The sequence below is a fragment of the Eleutherodactylus coqui genome, chromosome 1, assembly GCF_035609145.1.
Source record: "Eleutherodactylus coqui strain aEleCoq1 chromosome 1, aEleCoq1.hap1, whole genome shotgun sequence".
NCBI classification, from domain to species: Eukaryota; Metazoa; Chordata; class Amphibia; order Anura; family Eleutherodactylidae; genus Eleutherodactylus; species Eleutherodactylus coqui.
The window spans coordinates 206,922,370-206,934,639 of record NC_089837.1 but is presented as its reverse complement, the minus strand read 5'-3'; the positions used below and the strand labels follow the sequence as shown (position 1 = coordinate 206,934,639).

General features: G+C 38.7%; 1 protein-coding gene across 5 annotated transcripts in view; it reads left to right on the top strand.

The window, feature by feature from the left end:
• SASH1 (SAM and SH3 domain containing 1) overlaps positions 1-11,773 on the top strand; it is a 203,897-nt gene extending 192,124 nt beyond the window's left edge. For all 5 annotated transcript variants that reach the window (XM_066605454.1, XM_066605455.1, XM_066605453.1 and 2 more), the window contains 3 exons: positions 2,020-2,972; positions 4,686-4,817; positions 6,237-11,773. In XM_066605454.1, coding sequence (XP_066461551.1) covers positions 2,020-2,972; positions 4,686-4,817; positions 6,237-6,497 — 1,346 coding nt within the window. In that variant the 3' untranslated portion in view covers positions 6,498-11,773. The remainder of the gene's footprint in view (positions 1-2,019; positions 2,973-4,685; positions 4,818-6,236) is intronic.
• Positions 11,774-12,270: the final 497 nt, after the last annotated feature.

Sequence of the window (12,270 nt, the reverse complement as noted above, 5' to 3'; positions counted from 1 at the left end):
TGTTCAAAACTAGAAAATATGGCTGCTTTTCTTTTCCCTGAAACACCACTCTGCAGGGGAGTGGCAGATTTTAGCCTGGAAGCACACTGTAGGGGCCCATTCTTACCTGTTAATCTCCACTTGTCATTATATAAACAGAGCACCAGGAGCTCATAACATAAATACGGCACCAGAACCAGGATTGCAACAAATACAGCACCAAAAGCAAACTCAGTACATAAATACAGCACCAGAAACAGTATTGTGCCATAAATACAGCACCTGAACTGAGCTTATTGCATACATACAGAACCAGAACCAAACTTATACCATAAATAAAGCACCAGAACCAAGCTCATAATATAAATACAGCACTAGAACCAAGCTCAGTACATGAATACAGAATCAGAACTGAGTTTATAACATAAATACAACACCAGAACCAATCACATAGCATAAATACACTGGTCCTCTAATGAATATATCTCTCATGTCCTCTGATTACAACCTGGCCCCCACATTGTGCTCCCTGAATAAAAAAAGTCCAGAAATAGTTGTCACCGCTTCCTTGCTGTCATCCAGCTGCAGGCACAGAGAAGGCCGGGACTCTTCTGGCCAGACTCCCATAGGACGATGCAAGCAATGGGATGCTGCACAACAGAAGTCACCTTGTGATGGAGTAGAGAGTAAAGCGGAGCTCTCCCCACTCTGCAGTGATGCTGATATGCAAACAGTCCCTTAACATACAATAGTAATTGTTAAAAATATGGCATGTTGAAACCAGAAATCTGGTAATTGGTTCCAAAATTTACACTGAGTGAGAATCGTTAGGGGTTAGGAGAGGGAAATCCTGAGTTAGGAGAACAAGATAGGAGGGATCCTGTCATCTGTGCTGTGACATACAGCAGGCAGGAGGAGGAGGGAAAAGTTGGGACCCATAAGCACAGCACTGAACACTTAGAATCCTTTTAGACCAGCCAATTTAGTGATTGAGCCAGTGAGAGACATCACTTTAGACAGGCAGATACGTCATTGGCTTGCTCAAATGAGAATCATTCAGAATTGATCTGTTTTTTACATTCGCTGTGTAAATGAGTGATTGAAAGAGTGCTGTTAAAACCGAATGAAAAGGGAATGAGCCAACAATGATTCTATTGCCTACATAAAATAAATGACGAGCGAAGAATGAACGGTTATCGTTTGTCGTTCGGTCATTGGCTTGTGTTTACACCCAAGATTATCATTCACTTTAGCTCATTTGAGCGAGTTTTGAACAATAATTGTTTTGTCTAAAAGCCCCTTTACTCTCATAGTTAGGGGGAGGCTACTAAGAGCACAGGTTAAGGAGCACACTGCCATTTCTCTGAGATGGGGGAAAGCCATCCACGGCATCACAGCCAACCACAGTGAGAGGCAGCCAGGAAATCATTCATACATGCACATGCCCCCTTGCTCTCTGGCCACTATGTCTACAATGGGTTGTGTCTGGTATTTCAGCTTAGCTCCATTAAAGTGAATGAGGCTGAGCTGTAAATCCTTGTAAAAATAATAGCAAATCATCAAATAAAATATTTTATTGCATTAATAAAAATGATTCACAGCAAAAAAAATGCTAAAAAAAATAGTGCATATCAATACAGCCTTACAATAGAGAGCTTCCTGTGACATATGGGGGGGGGGGGGGGGGGAACACTGATTATCTAGGATTTTCAACTCTATTAAGACAGTCAGCCATAGTTAAAAGTAATTTGTACCATTGATAATAGACTATTGGTCGGAACATCAGTCAAAATAAAAATTCTGTTAATCCAAATAGTAGTCTACTAAATAATGCATATATAAGCACTAAATAAGCCACAAGAAACTTATTATGTAGCACTGTTGCAGGACTATTCAGTACAACCTCATCGCAAATGTGATAAATGAAGTCATAATCAGGTTTCCTGACAGTTCAGAATGTTACATTTAGTAGAAATGGATGCTAAGACTCTATAAAATAATGAAGGCTTAATACTATATTTCCTATTGTTTTACATGTAGGTAAAAGTCAAGTGACCTCAACAATTCCTCTACAGTCTTCCTCTCATCAGCTCATTGACTATTCAGGCTTAAATCTGAACATGAGTAGAGATATCATATATGGAGATAGTGAAAAGGCTGGGAAAGACCACATTTATGCTACTTGTTCAAAGCCAGTTGGAATTACAGGGTGTAAGAAGAACCGGAGAAGTTTGCCCGTTGCAGCATGTACAAGTTGTGAGCTGGATGGAAGCAAATCTCTCAAGATCTGCCCAAGATCACACTCAATGGATAATCTTCAACAAGAAGGAAGTAGAGTCCAGGTCATTAATAAAACATTAAGTGTCTTTGCACCAGATGAAGGAAAAGCATCACCTGAGGGTTTAATTGAGGAGGAAACTGGAGAAATACATGACAGAATATCTTGTAATGTGGATACAGTGACTAGGGAGCACACTACTGACCCTGTTCAAAGCACAAGGACATCTCATTTGCAAAGTGATAGAAAAGACCATATAGCTCAAAGTTCCATTTACTTCTCCCAAGTCCCTCTGGACAAGACTGCTATATCTTCTGCAGAAACCAGGGTACCAGCAAAAAACCCTTCACAACCCCCTCCAGTCCCTGCCAAAAAATGTAGAGAACGGTTTGCGAATGGACTGTTCCACCTTCCTCTCAGTGCCACTTCATCCAACGCAGAAGACTCTTCTCTTCCTGTTACAAAGTCAGGACAGTTGAGTCCAAATACCTGTGCTGTAACTCCTACACAAGAGTGCAATACGCCAACCTCTTCCCGACCACCTTGGCTGCCTAGCTCCCCAGAGCCTGCGAGTGCTCCACAGCATGCAGTCAAGCTAGGCCCCGTAGCTGCAAGGAAAATTGCTTGCGTCCGAGGAATGGATCAGGAAGTACTGATAGAAAACAAGTTACTAGCTGAAGAAATTGACCTTACAGAAGAACCATATTCAGATAAGGTAAGTGGACAATATTGTAGTTCTAATGAAAAGAGATCATTCACAGGTCCTAGCCTAGGGTACTTTTAGACGAGCCGCTTTACCATTTGTCAGAATTAGCTCATTCGCATATGCAGCCTGTTTATACAGGCAGATACATCGTTATCTCATACAAATGAGAATCCTGCAGTCGTTCACATTCGCTGTATAAGTGACTGAGAACGACTGAACGATCGCTATTTAAACCGAATAATTAGTGAATGAGCCAACCGTGATTTTTATGCTTGCATAAAATGAATGATGATGGAAATGTGAATGGTTATCGTTTGGTCGTTGAGTGCGTTTAGGCTGAGCGAATCGTTCACTTTTGCTCGTTTGAATGATTTTTGGAATAATAATTATTCCGTCTAAAAGCACCTAAAGGGCGGATTCAGACAAATGTGGTTCTATCCCCTTATGCAGCTATAATAATGACGGCCACATAACGGGACAAAACAAAACCACTGATTTCAATAGGCGTTCAGTAGTTTTGTTTTCACTATCAGGATCCTCGGCCATTAATTGTATGGGTGAGAAAAGATAGACCCTGCCCTATCTTCCTGCATGTAGTGAATACTATGTGCGGGAACGATCAGGTGGCCCCTATCTTTCCGCGGTTATTTTCAAACCCCTGGGCTCTGGCGCACCTAAACTCGTCTGAATCTGGCCTGACACCAACTGTAAATAGCCCTAATTTATTTATTTTCCAGATATTCTTGAGATACTTACAATACCAAAATTATATGTATATTCGTTTTTTCCAATTTTGCACAATAACCCCACTTTCTGTATCGATGCATTCAAAGACCGATATTTGTTTTGGTTTTTCCATGGACAGAGCTGTATGGGGGCTTGTTTTCTGTGTGCCAAGCTGTAGTTCTTATTAGTAGCATTTTTGGGGTACATATGACTTTTTTAGCACTGTTATTGCAGTTTTTGAGAGGTGACTTTTTTTTGCATTTTTTGCGTTTGCCGTGCAGGATAAAAAGTGTGTCTAATTTAGTCTATGGGCTGTTATGGATGCGGTGATACCAAACATATATTTTTTACATTAATTTTATTGCAAAAAAAAAGAAACGCATGTGAAATGGTGGAGTTATTTTTTTACGGGGATAGACTTTCTGTTTTTGTTATTTCCTTTTTTTAAATTTCTGTAGGGTACTTGAACCTGTGATTCTATTATGGCTTAAATAACACACTGCAGTACTTCTATAGTGCTGTGTATTATCTTTTTCTATCTTTGTTCTATCATAGCCATGGCAGACCTGGAGGCTACTGTCTGGGTTTCGGTTGCCATGGCAGCTCATTGGCCTTTCATGATTGGGTTGCAGAGAGCCAATGACATCACAGGGGAAGCTCAGTTCCTCTGTTAACTTTTTACATGCACCCATAGAGATCAGTGAAGCTTATACACGTGAAATCTGCTGTAAGAAAGAGCAGGCTGCAATTTTTCTTCTACTTGCAGAATCTGCTTTTCCTACCCGCTCATGTGATCCTGGCCATATAGTGTAACAATTCTGGACTCTTTTTGTTAGAATTGTATGGGCACCTTTACCCCGCGCATGTAGAAAATATATTAGTGCCATTCGGACACTTTTGCAGTGTTTTCTGGCATTAATAAAATAATAACAAAAACGACTATTGTCCATAACTATGTAATAAGTGCTTCTAAGGTTGTTTCTATCTCTGTGGCAGCATGGTCGCTGTGGTATCCCAGAAGCCTTAATCGAACGATATGCTGAAGAACTTGGCCAGCTGGTAAAAGATGTGGCAGCCTGTATGGACGAGATCCGTGTCAGACAGCTGAGGAAACAGCATCGCATGGCGGTAAGTTTCTCTAATTTCACTTTCCAACAAATTGTTCAGGAAAGGGTTTACTGTTTCTGTAATCATTAAACAACAAATGTTTTTTTCAGGTGTATATTAGTCCCCTCACCAGCTCCAGGGGTGCAGGTGAATTCACAGATAGCCGATCTGTTGCAGACATTTACTGATGTAGTATGCGCTAAACTAATGTTTGGAGCTTTATGTCTGTTTATTTAATGCCGAACAATAATTCAATGCGTTATGCAATTTGTATAGCCACTGCCATACAATTAGTGTTGCGCTATGCAATTTGCATAGGCACACTACATTAGCAGTATTGTGCAAATTGAAATTCAATTTTAAGGGCTTAAACAGGTGGGCGTGAGTGCAACTGCGCTCACCGCTAAGAATCACCTGATCACCGCTATCCAATGGATCATGTAAATGTAAAAAAAAAGTGGAAGTTTCACCTCCCATCATGGATCCAATCCATGAGAGGAGGTGAAATTACTAATAGTGACCGTGGGCTGCAGTGAGCGGTCTCCAGTCACGTGATCGCCGTTATCTAATATAATGCCAATCAAGCGAAAGTTAAAACACAATTGCAGTTTAATGCTCCTTTCGGTTTGAGCCCCGTTGTGCATACAGACATAAGATTAGGGCCACAATGGGTATGTTTCTGAACACTGGACAAACGGGGGGATCCATTTTGGGGTGAAAGTCTTCATTCCTATGTGTGCTGTACAAAAAAAACTGTTTTGAAAATGACACAGTTGCCAAAAAAAATGAAAATTGAAATTTTTTTCTTCTGCTTTGCTTAGATTCATTCAAAAACTGTGTGGTCAAAATACGCAGTACACCCCTATATAAATTTGTTAAGGGGTGTAGTTTTTAAAATGGGATCATTTGTGGGGGTATCTGTCATTCTGACACCTATGAGCTTTTGCAATCTTGGCATGATGCAGGAAAACAAAATGTTCCTCAAAATGTTGATAACTAATGTTAAATTTGTACGTCTCCTAAATGGACTTACATATTTTTTCAAATGTGCGTCCAGAATAAAGTAAACAGATAGAAATATATATCTTATTAAAAATTTGTACAGTACGTTTGCACATATTTGAGATATTACAGTTGAAAATCTGAAAAAATAATAAATTATTACAACTTTTCCCAATTTTGGCTCTTTTATTAAATATACTCAAATTATATCAGCCTATTCTTACTGCCTAAATGAAGTACAACATGTGGCGAAAAACAATGTCAGAATCACTTAGATATGCAAAACCTTTACGGAGTTATTCTATGTTAAAGTGACACATTTCCAAAATTTGGCTCTGTCACTAATGCGCAAACAGGCTTAGTTACTAAGGGGTTAAGCTATTACTGTATTTTAAGGTGTATGAATGTGTGTGATTTACATTTATATTACTGTTTTAGATACCAAGTGGGGGACTCACAGAGATCTGCAGGAAGCCAATTTCCCCTGGACACATTTCATCAGTTTCCGACTGGCTTATTTCCATTGGTCTCCCCATGTATACCCAGCCTCTCTTGGATGCCGGCTTCACTACATTAAGTAAAGTGCCTGCCCTCTCACAGACTTGCTTACAAGCAACTGGAATAAAGGAGGAGAGACATATAAATAAACTTCTTGGGGCAGCAAGACTTTTAAAATCTGTAACACCAGAGGCAGTTTAAGCAGTGGACCTAGAGCAGCTAGAGACCTTTGCACAGTGAGAAGATGAATGTGGGTTCCAAAGAATGGTTTACTGGCCTGGCATGTTGAACTGTAAAAGACAACTCATACATGATAGACTTTCAGAGCAACTGAACATGATTCGGGTATCTCAAGTGTGCATTTTTGGGTGGGACTACCGGATCCTCGACACTTTGGATAAAGAAAGGTGTTGTGTGGTATTTGCAGTTATTTCCATGGCATCGGGCACAAGAACATTACCTACAGTAGGCCAAAGTATTCCAATGAATAAATGTTGAGCTTTTATATTAACTAATGTAATCCTTTTTCCCTAGTAATGAGAAAGGAGTCATTCTCTGTGACTAATCTATAGTAACACATTTATTTTGCCTTAAATACATTTTCAAGTAACTTTGTGTCAATGAATCATAGTCATTCTTCCTGTAAGTCTTGCGGAATATCATCAGATTCTTCACATTCTCTTTCCCTAATAGAAATACCCGAAATACTTAAAATTATGTTGTCTTTTTAAGGAAAAGGGAAGAATTGGAAATCAGTTGTCTGGGAATATGTCAATGAGACATCCAGCTAAAGCAGTATTGACAATGAACTATTTTAGTTATAGCAGGGGTGTAACTTGAAGCTCCTGGGCCCTAATGCTAAATCAATGCCAGGCCCCCAGCTACTGTGTAGCATTTCCATTGCTGGTGTTTTCTTATATGGCAGAGGGGTCTTAGAGCCCCCCTCGGTACCAGAGCACAGATGAGACTCCCTAGAACAAAGCTATATTATTCAGTAGGCATTTTCAGATTTGCACTACTTTACATCTAACTAAAATTGTACTGTAACTGGATATTTTGGTTGCATTTCAGAAATACTATTCGATGCCCACTCTTGAAATATTTCTAGTGAGGTGTTTTTTTTACATTCCTATTGTTACATTTGCATTATTTTGGGCTCTTGCACAAGGACATCGTAAAATGAATGACAGGAGAATTAACATATTGAATTCCATTTATCTTAGTTTTTAAATGCACTTTATGTTTAATCAGGCTTCCGTTTAGTCATGTTGCGAAGCAGCAGCTTTAATTATATTATACTTCCTTTTAAGGTTTCCTTTAGAAGTATCTCTTAATGGAACACAGCATATGCATTAAATGTATGGTTCCCATATACACAAAGATACATCCACGAACAATGCAACCTAATACACAGACATGTAAAGAACCAAGAATAACCTCCGCATAGATCTGTGGTAGACCGGGTTCACACTATATTTTTGCCCTACAATTAATGTGTGTGTCAGGAAAGCTCCCGATGTATACAGGTCTTAAGCTAAACGTATCCACTATTTGGCAGAGGCTAATAGTAGGAATAGCTACTACTGCACACGCCAAGTAGTTAGTCAAAACATACAGCGGCAGCTTTCATAGCGCATAGTGGAGGAATGGCAAGGAATGCAAGTATAATACATCCATGAACTCAGCGTGTCAACTCCTATGAGCCTATAAATTTAGCTTATTTATTCTTTAAACTGATCCCAAACTGATCAAGTTTCCATTAAGATCCTGTGTAGGATCGAAATGCGTACTTAGTTTTATCCTGTTTTGTATGGCACAAGAATAATAAAGACAAGGAATTCTTCACAAGTTACCTGTTCCCCTTGTTGTGGATTTCTTATGATCCCATACTGGTCTATGAGAGACGTATGTCACTGTTGAGCACCCATCACACCTACTGTTAAATGTATGAATCAGAAACTTTTCCTGGCATATATGTTAAGTGTTGGCCAAAAAACAAAGTGTGAACCCAGGTTTAGACAATGCCTCATCAGCAGAAATATTTGATGCCCAGGTATATGAGCCTTGTAGTAATGAAAGACTGAACATATATAGGTATAGGATTACAACCCTGCACAGTCTCAAAATGGATGTTATAAGCATCATAGTATCAAAGTCTAAGATGTTAACATGTATTTACAAGAGTATATTTAGTTTACAGTGGTTCACTTGTCAACATTCCGTAATGTTGTGTGTTGCTAGTACCCCTTTAATGATGTTGTCTCACTGGAGACCACCCTTTTCAAAATGCACTTGCCATTGCTATTTGTTCCCCCCAGGAGCCCACGCCCACCACTGTCAAAATCAACTAACTGCCGGGGGTAACTACAGATGAATGACCATCCAAATAGTACAAGGATGGATTGAGTTCGCCAGAACAGGAGCTGCTCGGTCAGAGCAGCTCCCTGTGCTGGCTCATGGAGGGGGATGCCACATGGGGGACCACCTCTATGATATCTATACATCCTAATTGACAGAGGTAGTCTTCATGAGACAACCCATTTATGGGAAATGACCAAATAAAAGTGAGAAGTTTTGAATGTACTTAGCTGCAGATGGACCGTGGATTGGTCATACTAGCTATCTAAGTTACTTTCAAGTTTTACAGACATTTCTACAACATACTTATGTACAATGCTGTAAATTAAGTATACAAGAGATTCATTTAACTTTATGTTCTAATGTCTTGGAAGCCGCTGCCACACACAGGGCGTTAAGTTTTTGTGCTTTATGCTTATTACCTCTTTTTTCTTGAAGGTAAATTTCCATATGTTTGCAGTGATATATTACTTAGTTTCACATAAGATAGAGCTGATCAGCCTCTGTTCACACTAGCATCATGGCTTCTATTATGAACAAACTTATATGTTGCATAATGGATCCCACCGACTATCCAATGGGTCCATCAGTTTTTTTATTGGAAAGGTAGTGCAGCATACTCCACTACTTTTCTCTCAAAAAGCAACAATAGCCCAATGAAACAGACCCAAAGTATGAACAGAGCCTTATGCTTCGTTACAATTATATGTAGCAACTTTAATGACCAATCACAGTGAACAAAAAAAGCATTACAGATAACATATAGACCATTTCCAGTAGTTAGACGTGTCTTTATCTACAGTATTACTGAAAGTTTACATTAATCTTGAGAACCTTACACTTCTTCCTTGGGGTACATTTATGAAAACTTTTAGTGCGAAGGAAACAAGTGATGTCCATCTAACAACCAGTCCAGCCCTAATCCTGGGTCAATACCATTCTGTAAATAGACATATTTCACTGGTCGATATGGACAAGAGCTTGATAATTTGCACCAGTTCTTATAAATATTACCTCTCGAATGGAGAAGAGTGGCAGAAGATAGTGCTCAGTAGACTTCAGCCTCTAGGGATTTACATTAGTGCGAGTACAATTTGCACACCAGTGTACCTTGCGCTTGTTACAGGACTTGTATATAAAATATATTAGCTTTGGTTGTGTTGCCTTTCATTTGTAAATGGTAATTTTTCCTTTCTTTAATTCAGATTATTACAGTTTATTCACTGCCGGCATAAAGGCAGCAGACAATGATTCCATCCACTATTTTGTTTCTTACTACTGAGATTCTGGAACTTTCCCATAGTTACCTTCACAAAACTTTCTATCTAAATCATGTCTCTATCATAACCAGTATAAACCGCCAGAAAGCATCTTCCAGCTGACAGTTCTTCAGTGTTCAGCCTATGAAGAGAATTTCATTTTTATATGCAAAATGTTACTGAACTCTTAATAACCATGATTTATTTTAGAGAAGAAGCTATATTCCTTACTGTACAGTGCATTTGAGTTGTGAGCTATTTACAGAGATTTATTTTATCCCAAATCTATAACTGTATAAATAATAGAGCAATTTCAACATATTTTAAGTATTAATACAGAAATCTAATACCTGTTCAGAAGACCAATTAACTGTGTAATATTATAGTGCAACGATCCAACTATTAGAAAGAGTGGGAGAGGAGAAGGAGGAGCACGATTTTTTAGGACACTTTGTGGAACACAGACCCTCTTACCAAGGAAAGCAGTTTATATGTCTGATTAAAAGAATTACTTTAGCCTACGAAATAAGTAACATTTTTCAACATGGACGTGTATGTTCTAGAAAAAACACTAAAATGTAACCCTTTCCAATCCACTGTCTGACGTCTTCCAACATTCTGATTGAAGGCTGTACAGCTCTGATGTTGGTAGACATCCGGCAGGGTATTCTTACTGTATATTACTGGCCGCTCTGTTGTCGGGGGTCTTTCCAGCATGTCACATACTGCAGTACTGGCTCTAGCCAGCAGATGGCGCCATTGTAAAATGGTAGAAAGAGAAAGCCCCCTAGGAAACCCTGGATCCAAAATTGGATTGCAAAGGGTTAATGTGGCAGTCACATGAAAAGTACCAGATACACAGATAGGGATCTTGAAAACGGTGAAGAATTGAAATTCTTACATTGAATACTTTTCATCATACATTTGATTTGCTAGACTTTAATAACCCTTCACAATGGCATTTGTAGTGGCTGCAAACTGAGAAGAGAATATAAACTCTTCCTTTATATATTACATCGGCTGTAGATACAGATGTGGTGTTACCTACCATCCCATTAAAGGTAATATCTCCAAAAGTAGCCATTACATTACAAAAGTGCATGTCCTGTTCCATAGTAACTCTTACCGATACACAAGTGTCTGGGTGAAAGTGACCCTCCTACTACTGTTGAACTACAACTCTCATCTGCTCATTCAAATTCTGAATAATTCAAATATATAATCACGGACAGAAGATTTAAAAAAAAAAAAAAACAAATACTGGAAGAATTATTCAGAACCTTATGTATTCTGCTGTAAGACCGCGTGCTTTAAGAGTCCAGCATTCACCACTGTACAGTGCATTAAGCCTGCGTTGCCCATAATGGAGCCAACACAACCATAACTTCTAGTGGGCATTTTCTTTCAAAGATTCTTATTAAAGGGAATGCGGCACGTTCTCCGGTGGCATTGTACACAACATACTGTATACTGTCACTAATTAGGCTACATGTGATTTGTATGATAACAATCTTGACTCTGCATATATCCTTGGAAAGATAAAGAACCTAACAACTAATTATGTTGCACTTTCTGTATATGAAAACCCATTTTATTTAAATAACTTATTTTTCTCCATTTACTATTCTGAAATTGTAAGTAGCTGTAATATACATGATATCAACATGTCATTTGCAGTTTGCTTAGGCCCACGAATGCTGTGTATTGTAAAATATGAATGTGTAAGACTATTGTACTTGTCCAGCAAAACTAGAGTTGACAATGTTTTTTTTCTTTCCTGTGAATCAAATTATGTCTATAATAGTGTCATTCTGTTCATAAGGAAAATAATAAATAAATTGACTTCATGTTTTCTCTGTATATTGGTTACTTGTGCATTATTTATACACCACTGATTAGCTGGGGTACTAGGATAAAGATGAAGAATGAGTGCCACATGGTTTAGTCCTGTTTAAGTCCGGCAAAGGCATATGCGTACAAATGGAGATGCCATCAAAATAATACCACAGAGTATTGGAAATGTAATATTTGTTAACATGATGGTCCGTTAATGGAGAAAGGTTGTGCTTAGTCCTAAAAGAAGAAGGTTGTCCTCCACCAAGCAATTAAAAGATTTGTCTGGTTTAGAAAATACATTTTTATTTATCTTAACATAATAATGCAGTATGTAAGGCCGAAAAAAGAAATATGTCTATCCAGTTCAGCCTATTTTCCTCACCCTCCTCTCAATTTGATCCAGAGGAAGGCAAAAAATACTCAATTAGGTAGAAGATCGTTTTCCCCAATTAGGGGAAAAATCCTTCCCAACTCCATGTCTGGCAATTGGAATAATCCCTGGATCACCGACCCTTCTGAAG